We start from the raw sequence: 15067 nt of genomic DNA on the forward strand, positions 1-15067 counted from the left end.
GTAATCAGAAACTGGGCATTCAACCCATCCATCTGCCCACAACGATTACACAATTTGCATCCGCCTCACGTCCAAGTGGAGTGTCAGGATCTTGGGTTTTTGCTACTGAACTCCAGCAAAAACCAAAACCAAAACCATGGCAAAACCGAACTCGAAACCGAAACCAAATAGAAAACTGCGTTAAATTATGATAAAGCCAAGTCAGCCACACAAAAAAGCCATTCTCTCCATCGGTCTTTCTTCGCTTTATATCTTTTCCAGCCGCCTCGACCGCAAAATGAACTGACCAAATGGCTCAGACAGACAATTGGACATTTGGACGGCCGGCGGGGAAAACATTTTGCTAAATGCAGTTTGGCTGCAGATTAGTGCGAGTTGATTATTTACTTTGGCTTCAAATTGTGCAATGCAAATAAACGGGCTGCGGGGAAATTGGGAATTGGGGAGCCAGCCGCAGCATTATTATGTTAATGGCAACGAAATGCAGTTGCAGTTGCAGTCGCAGTTCTCGGTTTTGTTGAACGTGTTGCCCATGCGGGTCGTAAATTTAACTGCAACTCCATTCCGACTGAAAGTCTCCAGGCAAAAGACCAAAGTCAGCGCCAAAAGGCGAAATGCAACGCAGACCAGCCGATGCATGTTGATTACTTTTATTGCAATTGACAAAACTCGGGGAAAATGCCAATGCAAAACTCTTGCGGCGGGTAATTCTTTTGTAATTGACCAGCTGCCGTTGGTTTTTCATTCGTTATTTCCGACTTTTTATTTTCATTTTTCTAGGGGCCAACTAAACTTGCTCGAAATAGTGCATATATTCGATTGATTTGTGGAAATTTGATTGCTTCAACATTGCCATTATTTGGTTCAAGTAAAATTTCATTTTAATACGTTTCTCCTTATTTTAAATAATTGATTATTAAATAATATGGAACATTAACCAATTTTAAATGCTTAAAGCCATATTTTGAACTGCTTTAGACATTTTCATATTTGACTAATATTTATATTAACAACTATTTCTTTTCCGGCATATATTTCTTAACGTTTAAAGAATATTTATCAAATCACCCCTCCTTAAATTCCATCTATAGAAATCCATTATCATTATAAACTGTCTTCCATCTTTATCTTCTTTCAACCTGTATCTTTTCAATATTTTCGCACATAAATCTTGTGCCTTTTATAAGCCAAACACATCGTGGGTGATCTTCCCTTTATTCGAGCCACACAAAAGCGCATTCAATGATTGATTGTCTTGCTATAATTTATTAATTTGACGCCCTCGCTCGAACGAAAAAACCGAAATGGATGGGTTTTTGTGAATATTTTTTAAATCAATAGATTATTTCAATCATTTTGCGCAAAAAAAAATTAGTCAGATGAAAAGAAGAGGTGGGGAGAGTTGCATGATGATGCGCCCGCATTCGCATGAGCAAGTTGGAAAAGAGGGAGCGCGAAGGGGAATGTTTTCTGGCGAGTCATGATAAGGCTTACAATTGTCCCGGGGAGTTTATCTTGTCCTGGCAATCGCGTTCGATTATTAACCCCCATGAATAAGGCCCTCGACACAGTAGCCCTTAACCCTCGCCTGCCTTAACCCACAGACTTGTGGCCCAGACTACTCATTTTCATTACCATGTGCCAGTGCACCTCATGCCTACACTGAAAATATAATTTAACAATATATTTTCTATTTTCTAAATTATTAAAATTATATTCACATCAGAAAAGGTATTTAAAATTGTTAATTCTTAAAAGCTAAGGTCAAAATATTTGACCAATTATACTTAGAATGGTCATGATCTTATAGAATTATTTCGTTTTAAATTTGTATACAGGCTCTTTAAAAACCATCAACAACATTGTTAACAAACCATTTTTAACTATTCAAAGTTTTCTTAAATAAAAATCCTTTTAATTATTAATTACATTTCTTTTTGTGTACTGTGTGCTGCTCTAATAAATGCTTTTAAGCCGTAGCCATCAATATTACCAAATCATTTTCCAACAAAGAACTATTTTCTTAATCCGAAAATCAAAGTTTTCTTATGTAAAAATCCTCTTAATAATTAAGTACATTTCTGTTCGTGCACTGTGTGCTCTTCTAATAAATGTTTTTCAATTTTCATTGTGGTTAGTAATTTTTCTCCTTGGCTCATCATGCAACTTCATTGTTGTTGTCTGCGGCTTTTCGTTGAAAGTAAAGGAAGCATTGAGGGAAAATGCTTTATCATCGACTGGAGGCCAAGGCCTGAGGTTCGCCTTTGTTGGCTTATTGAGCCATAACTGCAACTTTGTTTGTTCTTTCTCTCGTTACATTTTTTGTTGTGGTTTTCCTCATTTTTTTTGCTGATTAATCATGCTTTTTTTGGTGTGGTTAGCTGGCAGCTGTTCTTAAGCCATCGGTGAAAGTGGCTTGAATTTAATTTTCTTTATTTTGATAACTGAATTAAGGTTTTCGGGAAAATTAATTGATAGTTATTTTGAAGTGGTAAACTTATTGGTTCAGAGAACTTTGAATTATTTTTCTTAGGCCTATTTCTGAAGACTATTAATTTAAATTTATATTTGAAGAATACATTTTATATAAGCCTTATTTTAAGCCATCCCTCAAAGCCATAACATTAATTGAAACAACTAATTTTGACTATTTTCTGATTAACCCCTCAGATGTTCTATCAATATTAGACAGCTCATCATTATCTGGCAGCAGTCTTCCTGTAATATTCAGTCCGTTTCCCCCAAAAACCAATTGCCAAAGTCATCATTTTTCACGGTATGCCAAAGGCACCCGCTTATCCTGTCAAAAAATGTTTTTTTATATATTTTAAATTTGTACCCTAAAAAAGGAACAGGAAGGTGACCAAGCTAATGCCATGTCCTACCATTATATTTTCCACGTTTTATTTTGTGCCGTCTCACTGAACCAGAAATGTTATAAATCATTCGACTGGGCATATTTTTAATAGAGTTGTTACTTGTGTTTTCATTTTGTTGGCGGTTTTCGCCCTTTTTCGGGGTCGATTGCGGTTGATTTTTTCTATGTTAATTAAATGCCAGGCTAGTTTGCAACTTTGAAAAGGGTTTGATCTTTGTAATCTTTTAATTAGCAAACATAACTCTTTGCTCGGCCTTTCTAACCTTATCTCTGTTTCTTTTTTGCAGGTGAGTGAACTTGCGAAGGGATAACAAGCCAGTAGAATGATTCAAGTAAGAAAAGTTTATAATCAACCGAACAACAGAAAAAAAAAAAAAAATCGTTCGTTGAGCAAAGCCAAATCAAGTGAAAATCTTTTCACACCCAGAGATACAATAGAGGAAGGTGATTCAGGATAGGGAGGGATTTCCTTTTCTTTTGCCACAGACTTCACTTTCGCCCGGCAAACAAAGCGGTTTTTGTGTGTTTTGAGTGACAAAACCGCAACAGACATTGACTTTTCACTGGTTTTCCTCTTTTTGGGATCCCCCGAAAACTTTAAAGAACCGAAGCCAGGAACATTGTCATCATCATCATCAGCATCAGGCAGCCCAACATTTCCTTCCGCTTGTTATAGAAGGTTTTATTTGGGGATTTTCGAGGAAGGAGGCTGGAGTTTCTTTCCTTTTTTTCTGCAAGCGTCACATTTGACGCCCCCCACAAAAAAGGGGGAATTAAGGGGTATGGGGGAATGGGAAAACTTGCGGTCGGAAGGGATGAGTTTTCGAGGGTCTACTGTAACTACCTCTTGGCATATGGTTGAGTTGGTTTTGGCTTTCGAAGACCCACGTGATTGATGGCTCTTCTATGGTCCATGCATTGCCCTTTTCCCCCTTACATTGGCTTTCATCTGCACCTGTTGTCACACCAGTAAACTGGAAAAGTTGCTGAAAAGCAAGGAAAAGACTTGAAGATGTGCCCTGCGATTGTCTGAGAGCTCTATAAAAATGGAACAGCCCATAGGGAAATATCCCTTATAACGTTTATTATTGCCATTTCCTGTTGGGTTTATTTTTCCTTCCAAAAGAGACCCTGAGGAAATGAAGATTATAAGTCTATAATACAGGGGGTGGTTATGTCTTAAAATCCTGCTTTCTTTTACACGAAGTCCTATAGTTCATTGTCAGATGGTTTTCAAAATATGTGTTCTTTATAGAATTTTTAATTATATATTTATAAAAAGGTGTTTTTGTAGGCCTTACTTTAATTTTGTGTTACAGCATAGTTTATTTGTTTATAGACATTTTATTGACAGATGAGATCCGTCATGAAACACCTTTAAAACCTTTTAAAAAAGTGCCATATATTCGGCTTAACTTTCCCTTTTTCCCCATCCCATTTTTTTCCAGTTTTCCGATGGGCTACTCCCGACATGGAAAACATCTCTAAATCTCTAAACAAGCTGCGTCTCATTTCTCAGTTCTCAGTTCTCGATTCTCTACTTCCGAGACTTGTACGTCAATGTCAAACTTTGACAGATGCCAGCTGGCGGAGAAAGGAGAAAGGAGCTGAGAAAAAAGGCGAAGCATGGATTTACTTTTATTTTATTACTGTCATTGTGGCTCACTCGCTGCTTCTTCCAGAGGAAAACCTTTGGGTCCAAGGCTGTGGGGGTGGTGAAAAGGGGGAGTGGGTGGGTGGCTTCCATTGCCGTTATGTGGCTTTTGCGTAAGGATACAAGCTCCGCTCATGGCTGTCGTTATCCCTTTGGCTGCTTTATCATCCATCTGTGTTCCCTGGCAGTCTCCCTTCTTTGTTATCTGCTGTTTAGTCAGTTGGCGGGGCGAATATGGGTGAGTTTCGGGGGAAAAGGGAAAGTCTTTCGTCCTGCTCCGACTCCTTCGACTGGCAGCTTTTTGGCAAGTCGTAAATTAAAAATGGCTTAATATGTAAATCCTTGCAGCTTGCTTGCATCTCGCTCTTTTCGTCTGGCCCTGGCTCTTTCGCTCAGATTAGTTTTGTGGATATTTCAGCTTACGCCTGTCCCTGTCTTCCCTTTCATATCTCTGCATCTCCACTTTTTCTCGGACATGCTGCATCCATTGTGGGGTTAATGCTGCCAAAAGGACCCCCTTTCAACCCCACACATATGCGTATTTGCTGGGTTGTTTTTGTTTTCCTTGACTGTTGCGACACTGATATGCTTGTGTTGTCATTAGTCAACAACATCGTATGGATATATGCAAGTGAATCTCCTTGTTGTCATGTTTGTTGCAAATACAACATTTGGTGAAACTTTGGTCCTTGGCAAATTCAATTTGAGTTGAGCAGGAAGGGAAATTTAAGCTACGAAAATTTAATTGCCAGTAAAGACATAACTCTAAGTGAATTAACTTGATTACTATCTTTATATAGTTCAAGGTGATCGAACCTGTATATTTGTGTCACATAAGTCTCGACCCATTCTCCCTTTCATTACTCTATAAATTTGCATTAATGGCCACTTTGCATCATTCCAATTTTTGGAAATGGATTGCCATTAATTTATTCCCTTTGCAAATTGCAGTGTCATTTAATTTCTCTCCTTTTTTTTTTATTATTTTCCCCACCAATTTGCATTTCCCTCTGCGTGCATGTGCGTGTTGTAATGCATTTTAGTAATTATTTTAGCTGCTTTTCACTTTTGTTGAGGACAGTCATTAACATTTGAGTTGGGCGCTGGGAAAAGGGAGGTGAGGGGACTGGGGAATTGTCAACATTCTTTGCCAACTTTGCTATAATTTAATTGGCTTTATGACTTTACTAGATGGAAATTAATGATTATCATTTATCAAATTAATATATATTACTTTTTACATGACTACACAAAAAGAAGAAATCAGTGTGGTTTTTTTCTAGACTACAATTGTTGATGAGATGGGATACTTTTTAATGGATTTTTCGATTAATTGTATTGTAATTGTAGCAGTTAATTATAAAATGGTAATATGCGGTACTTTGTGGTTAATGTGAAATGTTATTTTGCAGCTTAATATAAAGTTTTCTTGTTTATATTTAAAATAGCTAGACGATAAAACATTTTTTAAAATCGTAATTTTTAAGTAATGAACTTGACAGTGCGATTATCTGAATAAAAATATTAAAATATCATTTGAAGTGTATAATAAATTTAATAAATTTTACAATACATTCTCACAAAACTCAACTTTAAAATTGAGGAAACATAACAAGCCTTTCCTCCTAAGTAAATACCATCCGCTCACTTTGAAAACACCGTGACCCTTGGCCTCTGAACACGAAAAGTGCAGAGAAGATTCTCGTCGATGCACAACATTGCCCCGGCATTATCGAATTCCCCGCAATAGTTGGGTGCGGAGAAAATGGTGACCAACTGGCGCTTGGCAAAGAACTCGTACCCATCCTCGACGACCTGGTGACCCCTGCAAATGAGGTTGAACCCGAAGCGGTGGAGGAAGGCACTGACCACATCGGAGCCGAAGGTGTGGCTCACACCGCGTTCGTTGGGTCCCCAGCCCATTATCCTTAGGTCTGGATCGGACCAGAGGATATCGCACACCAATCCGGCCTCGGGGATCTCGATGGGTCGCTGTATCTTCCGTATTTGCTGCATGCTAAACAGATGCGGACTCAGGCCGCCGTGACAGCAGAAGATATTGTCCTCGATGATCGCCGCCAGGGGCATGCAATTGTAGCAATCGACGAAAGTGCGCCACAGTTTAACCGTGTAGCGCCTCTTGCACTCGTCGTAGAATCCATAGAAGTGATTCAAGCTGGAACACTCGTGGTTGCCACGGAGTAAGAAGAATTTCGATGGATACCTCGCCTTGAGGGCCAGAAGTAGGGTCAATGTTTCGATGGACTGCTTGCCCCTGTCCACATAATCGCCCAGCAGCAGATACTCCGAATCCGGCGGATACCCATTGGCCTCAAAGTACCGCAGCAGATTATGGTACTGTCCATGTATATCACCCAGTAAATTGATCGGTGCACGCAACTCCAGCAAACTCGGCTGGCTGAGCAGCACTTCCCGCGCGCTAATACACACTGTTTCGATATCCCGGGCAGACACCTGGATCACGGATCCTAAATCCCCCACCAGCTTCAGTTTCGCAATGATCTGGTCCAGATTCATACCGTCGTCGAACTTAAGATTGCGACTTTTCTGAACTCCTCCCTTACTGGTTATCTTCTTCATGATAATCATTTGCCGAGGTTCATCCGGCAACTTTGAATTTCGATGCGGTTGTATAGGTGGTACAGGAAGGTTTCGTTTCTTGTGGAGTGAAATTTTTTTTTTTTTTTTTTTTGAGTGTGGTGTAATATATTTTTGAGTAGTAAGGCACACATATGTGTGTACAATGTACATGAAGGCAGATACATTTTGAAATTCATCATACTGTTTAGGTTAAGAATTGGTAAAGTGTTTTCATAATTATAAAGTTTGTTTTCGCATTTTCTTGACAAATCTCGGCTAAACAAAACGCATCGCAAAGCACATAACTGTCATTCAATCAACTAAATTTGAAGTACCAGCCACTGCTAAACGTCCCCTCCCCCGGAAAAGTCCGCCCAGTAAACCATCCCCCCTTCGCTTTGTCAGTCCGCCCTTCATCTTTGTGTGAGCTATCGCATCCGTTGCTTTTATTTTTCAAATCAACATAATGGACACTTTGCCCGACGGCAGCATCATCCAGTCACCTCCCACCCCCTTTTGGCCATCACCCCTCCGGCCATGTCCATGCATACATATACATGTAGAAAAAAACACAAAGGCAACTTCAGTTTTTGGACTTTGACAGCTGACATAGAATGCAAAAAGCTAGCGACGCATTTTCGAGTGGGTGGGCCAACCCCCCTTTCCAACTGCCCCACACTTCTCTGCCTCTAGGGGTGGATCAAACCCCCAACATCCACCGTTCTCCACAGTCAGTTCTTAAGCCAAAACCTACCGCAGATGCAAATTTCTATGCTTTGTCCTTTTATCTTAAATTAAGAGTCTTAATGCACAAATGATATAAATAAGATTAATAAAATAACTACCCATTACGTATTTATGTCAGATATTATTAAAATATTTTTCATTCAATTTTATAAATATAAGCTGTATTTCTGTTACATCCATATAAAATGTTAATATTGTTTGGGAATATTATAAAATGTTTTTTTGGAATACAAAAAATTACATAATAATAACAAGGCTTTACAAGTTTTTAATATTTTTTTTTAATCTAGAATTGTTTTATTACTAAAACTTACGTAGTAAGTTTAGAATGTTTAGTAACTTTAGAATGTGGACATTTGTTTATCCTATTGCAGAGTTTTTTTCACAGTGTTTCCCTATCTCTCTGTCACTCATTAAACATTTTGCTAACTGCAACTCGGAGTGTTGTTGCTGCTGTTCGGGCCTGTTGTCATGGCAAGTGTCACAACAGTCGCCTGCATTTTGTTGATTTTACGAGCATGTGACAGGCTGAGATTCTGCGAATGCATCAACCCTGAACCGGGGATTGGAAAAGGGGCGAGGGATGCGGGGGCGTCGGAAGCGGGCGACAAATGTAAGTCGTGTGATTAGTAACGGATTCCGCAAAGGGCGCTGCGGAAAAGCGGTTGGGGTAGCCCCAAGCACTCGAAACCTAGACCCACTCTTCTTTTGGACTTCATCCCTGATCCGTCAAGTTGACAAGAGCATATCTGCCCACATATGAGCATTTTTTGCCCATTCCTGTTGTTCATTTCAATTCTTTGATGGGGATTATTTTTGCATATCGCCTTGACACAGACCCTCAGTTTCTTCTGGATTTTTGCTTGCTAAACCACCCGCAACTTTTTGTTATTTTAGATTACTTTGAAGTGTATTAATTTATTTTTAATTAAATTGTTTTCAGACATTGTAGCAAATAATAATTCTGAAAAGGTTCAATTGGAATTCTTGAAGAATTTTTATTGTTTAACTACTCTTAAAAATTCAAAATATAATCTATAGATTGAACAGGAAAACTACTGTGCTTTGATCTACATTAAATTGATATTTAGGCCAAGATTATTTAAAGAGAGTAATAATAAGTCGGACTTCATATTATTTATATACTGAACACTTCTTGTGTTGTGCAAGTAAATATGAAAATATTTCACGAGAAATACTATCTCTGCACTTTGCATTAAGGGAAAGATGAGGTTACTATTTTTGGATGAGCGGCTTCTGTTTCATATAGTAAACACAGCTGGACTTTCTTTTTCGTTTTGTTGGGTTCCAACTGAGTTTTTGCTTATCTAGTGCACTTCTCCCCTACATTTTACCTCTCGCTCGCACACTGTTGTCATCTCTTTCCTCTGCTGCTCTTATCTCTGCGGATGATATTGTTGATTTTGGATTCCCGCACACATGGATGCACTGAAAAATTATTTGTATTTGTAGAAACAACAAATTGCTTACTTGGTGAGACAGAAATATCTTTTAAAGAAATTCGGTTAGAATTTACATATGTTTTACATATAAATTTCAACCAAATTTGGTTGGAAGAAATTCTGTGTCACCACTAGTAATTTGGTTTTGATACTATTTATCTTTAATATATTTAGAAAGTAATGTCAAAATTTTGTAACAATATGTATTTACATACATATAAGATCTTTAACCAGATAAAAGGAATAACTTTTCGATAATTTACAAATAAAATGTATTTCTATATTTTGATAAAAATTCTTTATTTTTTCTCAGTGTCTCAGCAGTAGCTTGGTACCTCTCTCCCTCACTCCTTTTGTTTGAAGCTGTAGTTGTTAATTGCTTGCCGCTACTTTCTTGCACTTCCCATCTCTTTCTAGTGCTCTATGCCCCTCTCTTTCTTCGGATAATCACTGCACACATCAATGCGGTAGTTGTTGTTGGCTTTGCTTAATGGGTTTTTATTTGTTTATGCATGTATGAGTACGAAGATGAGGGATGCCCCCTGCTGACCACTCTCCTTCTATATCTACATCCATCTCCCTCTATTTATCTTGGATATAGTCGCTGCTACTTCAATTTTCCAATCCCATGGGAATTTTTACAAATGTTTTCAACGACAAGTGCTCTTTGCAAAAGAGGGTGGTGGGTGGCTAGAATTTCGAAATTGTTTATACTTAAATGGGCGTGACTGCCAAAGTTCTTTTTTGATTTTTGCCTTCTTAACTTTTGTTATTAATTATTTGTTTGTTTGGCCTTTTGAAGTTTTTGAGGTTTTTTTGTGAGGGGGGAGAAAAGTTTAAGCTGAAAATAGCAGCAACCGTTTGTTTATATGATTAATCATATTCGGGGCTTGCTCCATATTTTAAAAATTCTATAACTCAGAAATAAAAAAATAGAAAAAAAAACAAATTGGGAAAGATGATTTTTTGTTATCTGTCTAAAGATCCATTTTACTGATTTTGATTTTTACAACTCAAAAACAAACGCATTTACTTAACTTTTTCTGAGAATCTTCAAACAAGGTGAAATATTTTGTTTTAATTTAACAAAAATTTTGACTTTGATTTTTTTCCCACTAAGAATACAATTTCCCCCTAGCCTTCATAACAAACCATCAATCAAAGCCTTTAACCAATATCATGTATCATGTGTCAAAACTCCGAATCAATTAAATATTTATTAAGGAAAAAATTTGGAAATAAATATAGAATTTCCCTTGCAGTTCTCATCCCCACTCATCCGATGGAAAACATTAAATACATCTGTATACAATCCCAAACTTAATTAACATTGGAGCGAAGGGAAAATGTCATTTCATAATTTCGATTTTTGACATTTGCCAGGGTGCGATGGATGCAGTTTTTGCGGGCTGCGACTAATTAACACATTCATGGAGTGGCAAACATGATGTACAGACATAGGGAGACTGGTTCCTACTGCCCTCATAAATGCACGATCTGTTCCTGTTTATTGGAAAACCCACTCAAATGACCCCGAGCATTAACATTTGTTGCTGCGTTTGTAATTATGCACAATCCGAAAGGGACAACTGTTGACATTTTCAATTGTCCTCATTTATTGCGACCCCAAAAATGTTTGCTAATTAAGCAATCAAATAGTTGTCGCTTGGGTTATGAAAGTTTTCAAGGGAAAGTCGGTTGCAGGGAAAGGACCAATATTACTCTAAATAATCTCTAAATGTGGATAAATAGTACACAGTAATTTAAAACCAATTTTATTTTATAACTTTAAGGTAGGCTGAAATTGAGTGCATTTCAGCAGATAAATTGTTTAAAGGACAAGTTAAAGAACAGGCATATTTTTTGTAAAAAGATAAGTTCCGGATTTCCAAATGGAAGCGGACAAAAGGTCTAGAGTTCAACGAGAGATACGGACAAGAGTACGGACAAAAATACGGACGGCGAGACGTGTCCCGCCAAAGCTTTTATAGCTGTCGCCGTTCACACAATGCGGTTCGAAACAAATATAAATCAACTCCGGAGGCTGAGGATCCCCCCACCACTTTTCACTATATGCCGAGAGACAAAAGATTCTGCCCGACAAAAAAAAGAAGGGAGATAGTTGCTGGTTTTTGTTTATTTATTCATTGATTTTTTAATACTCTGCCGCGGACAGGGGAGTGAAAAACTCCTTGTAAATGGAAATGCATTTTCGATAAAGCACTGAAAATTGATTTTACCCCCGCCAACACCTTTTCGCCCCTTCCCCAATTTTCCGACTAATTGTGTTTGCGTGTGTGTGTGTGTGACGTTGGGTGGCATTTCATTCTTCGTTTTTGGAAGCTGCTTTGTTTAGTTCATATTGATTTCCAGCTGTTTTCCCCGCTGCTTGTTTGAAATTAATTTCCCCTCTAAACGGATTTTCATTGTAATTTTAATATTCTGTTCTTTGTGCTTGCTGCAGTTGTTCGGTGTTCTCGTTTTATGGCTATTTTTATGTTTTAATATTTATGGTTTTTAATGTTCCATATTTAGTGGTTTCGTCTGACTGCCGCTTTATACACGAATCTCCTGTTTCCGATCCCCACCCCCACTTCAAACAGTTTCTCTTTTATAGGCTTGTTCTGCAACGGAAATTGATCGTAAAATCCCACACTGACTCCTAAAAAAGTTCACACGCTGCAGGGGAATGGAGTGAAGGAGGAATTAGTTAGCAGTGGGTATAGAAACTAATATTTTTTTTCTATGAATAATGAGGTTTATTATTTGGTAGGTGAACATAAAATGTTTGCACTGTGGAATCAGGTGACTAGACTTCAACAAAAACATTATCTAATTTTTTTTTGTATTATTTTTTTGTTATAATACGCTGGAAATGAAAAGAAAATTCTGCTTTTGAGCCTTTCTTGAACTACTCAAAATATATTTCCTTTTCTTCTCTTGCTGATCCCTTAAAAGTAAGGTTCCTTCTTTAGTTGTTTGCACTTAGCCAACAGGAGTGTAAACAATAGAAACCAAAAGAGAAGAAAATGTAGAAATGCTGGCCATAAAAGCAAGTGCAACACTTGATCAGCTTAAATCAAACAAAATGAGGAATAACATTTTCACTCACACTTTAGCGCATTTCCACTCACTCGCTAACAAGTCAAGTCAACTCGACATGTCGGTTGGTGGAAAAGGGGGCGGAAAAGTGGGCGGGGTGCGGTCGTTGAACGTCCAAGTCGGTGTACTATATGTCTCTGTGTGTGCGACTAGGGGAACTGTTATATATTTTCCAAACATTATAGCACTTTACATTTTTCACACGCTAAAATAATATTTTTGCAGGCTGCACGAAGAGGGGTGGGGTGTAGACTTTCCGAAGGAAGTGTTTACTCTACTCCATTTGGTCGAAACCGTCTCCCCGTCTCTTTCCTCAGGCCTCCACCCCTCTCTTTCTTTTGAGTGTGGGCTGTGCAAACAGCAGGAACAGTAAAGGGAAACAAAAGCCGAGGGAGCAGCGCCAAATGTCAAGTAGCCGTCAATTGGACAGGGCGACATGGGCACCAGAAGAAGCTCCCTTAAAGAAGGGAGTCCTTTGGGCCAGCTCTTAAGCAGCCAGTGGGCTGGGACAGTTTTGTTAACCGCAATTGGGCACACAGGTCCCCCAAATCCGAAATTCAGGCATTAATATGCTACATGAAAAATAATTTAAAATCATAAAATTTACAAATTAAAAAAACCCGGGCTTAATCATCCTCTTTATAAATAATTTCTTATAAACTACAAGCAAAGAATATTTAAAGATTTTTAAGATGACAATTGGAACATGTCTCTCCAGCATAGTTGATAATGTTAAATGGTATATAGTGCATCATCGTGTAAGAAGTCTTTTCAATTGTTTTATTAGAAATATTTCTATTCTTTTATGATTGGAAATAATCTATTAAGTTTTTCAGTGTATTTGAAGTGTTTGCATTTGTATCCTGGACGCCTTGTCTTCGCCTTTTCCCACTTCGTCGTTTCGTTTGCTTCGTTTTTTGTTGGCCAGGGCTTTGGGCAAACACTTTTACCGTTGACTTTGCTGCCCTTCTGCCGCTTGTTGTTGGCTTTTCTTGCTTTTCCACGCTTTTCCTTCCAGAAACTCTTTGAAAGGCAGGCAGAAAAACCGCTTAGCATGTTTACCGCTATGTACGTTCGGCACTTGAATTCGCCGCGTTGCATTAGTTCGCCGCATGTGTTTGTGGCTATTACCAAACGCCTAAGTGCAAGCGCCGTTTCAGGTGAGGAAAGGTGGGAAAAGCAGGGAAATGCGGAAAATGACGGGAAGTGGGTGGTGGTCGGGGGAAGTTCGAAACTCTGCCGCCGTCGCTAATGTTTGCTCTGCTCTGTTTAACCCATAAACGTGCTTTAAGCCCCCGCCGACGTTCCTCAGACTGTGTGTGTGTTTGGGTGTGTAAGTTGGGCTTTGGCAAACATTTTTTGCATCGTCAAAGAGTCACGCACACACGCACGCAAACACGGGAAATGGAGCAACTCTGGTTAGCAGAGCCTTTAGGGTTGCCGAGTGGTCGCGCATTTTTTTACTTTTATAGCGACTGTACTTTGGGCGCAAAATTCGGTGCCTAAACTACTTGTAAATTATTTGGCTTAACACCAAATACACAGGCTTATTATTTATACACTTTAAATTAGGCTTAATGCGAGGTTTTATATTACTAAACCTTTGAAATGTCCGCACTTCTGGCCAAAAATTTTAAATACTTTTATCATTATCAAAGTAATCGGAGTTTATCCACTTAAGATTTAAGGGATTCCAAGTGCATTTATTTTCTTTTTCACCAAATATTTTTCTTAACACACAAAAACAAGAATTTTTACGGAACTAACTAATTGAGTATAAGAAGCTTAAAATATACTCTCTCTTGCTCTACCTTAGTCCAGCCTAATCACTCGCTTATCCACACAAATCTGTAGCAATTAATTGAGTTGCACATGCCCCATGTCCCCAATAATCCCACGAAGAGAACTTGATCTTAGCTAGAAGTAAAATCTAATTAATATGACAAAAAAGAACAAAACAATTGAGGGTAAAGAAAGGCGGGAGTCAGTGACTTCTAAGCCAGGGACGTGTTGATGTCCATTTAAGTTAATACTGATTAATGCCGACAAATTAACTATGAAATTAATCAATGTCCGAGTATGTAGAGCAAGTTGAACAACAGCGGAAAGTCAAAAGAGGCCCACGTTGATAAGGCTGCTCCACTGTGGCGACATCTAGCGGTGGGGGCTGCCGGCTTTTTCGAGGGGTCAGAACTTCTGTTGTTCGTCACTTGTGACGATTTATCAATGCCAGCATAAATAAAGAGACGGCAGCATTTCATCAAAGTGTCAGGCAGATTATCAACTCGGCGACAGAGAAGGCGAATAGAGATAGAGACAGCCTCCGTGCTTGACTTCAGTTGACTCGAACTCGACTGCCTTATAAATACATATATGTGTGTAAATACTATAGCATTGTGCGTGTCTGCAGTTCATCAAACAACATGTGATAATTCCAGGTTCATCAGCATTATAATCAACATAAAAAGTCAACTTTTGTGCGCCAACTAAAGTATTTACTTATTTATACATGGAAACAGAGTGAAAGAGACATGTCAGTGGGCATTTACCATGCAAAAGTGAGCATAAAAGTTCCCATCATCATACCATTGCCATTCCCATTCCCATTTCCATTTCTTGAGG

The 15067-nt window shown here is 38.5% G+C and overlaps 2 protein-coding genes across 2 annotated transcripts in view; one reads left to right on the forward strand and one right to left on the reverse strand.

Annotated features, from left to right (window-relative positions):
- The window catches only part of LOC108053972 (leucine-rich repeat and immunoglobulin-like domain-containing nogo receptor-interacting protein 3), a 93889-nt gene that overhangs the window by 5590 nt on the left and 73232 nt on the right, over positions 1-15067 (forward strand).
- LOC108040024 (serine/threonine-protein phosphatase alpha-2 isoform) lies at positions 6068-7330 on the reverse strand. Its single transcript, XM_017117252.2, has one exon. The coding sequence runs from the start codon at positions 7302-7304 to the stop codon at positions 6177-6179; it is 1128 nt and encodes a 375-aa protein (XP_016972741.2). The 5' UTR covers positions 7305-7330; the 3' UTR covers positions 6068-6176.

Source organism: Drosophila rhopaloa, unplaced genomic scaffold (genome assembly GCF_018152115.1).
Source record: "Drosophila rhopaloa isolate 14029-0021.01 unplaced genomic scaffold, ASM1815211v1 contig_115, whole genome shotgun sequence".
Lineage (NCBI taxonomy): Eukaryota > Metazoa > Arthropoda > Insecta > Diptera > Drosophilidae > Drosophila > Drosophila rhopaloa.

Coding starts and splice junctions, on each gene's coding strand:
- LOC108040024 (XM_017117252.2), bottom strand. CDS start 7,304: ATGTACATTGTACACACATATGTGTGCCTTACTACTCAAAAATATATT.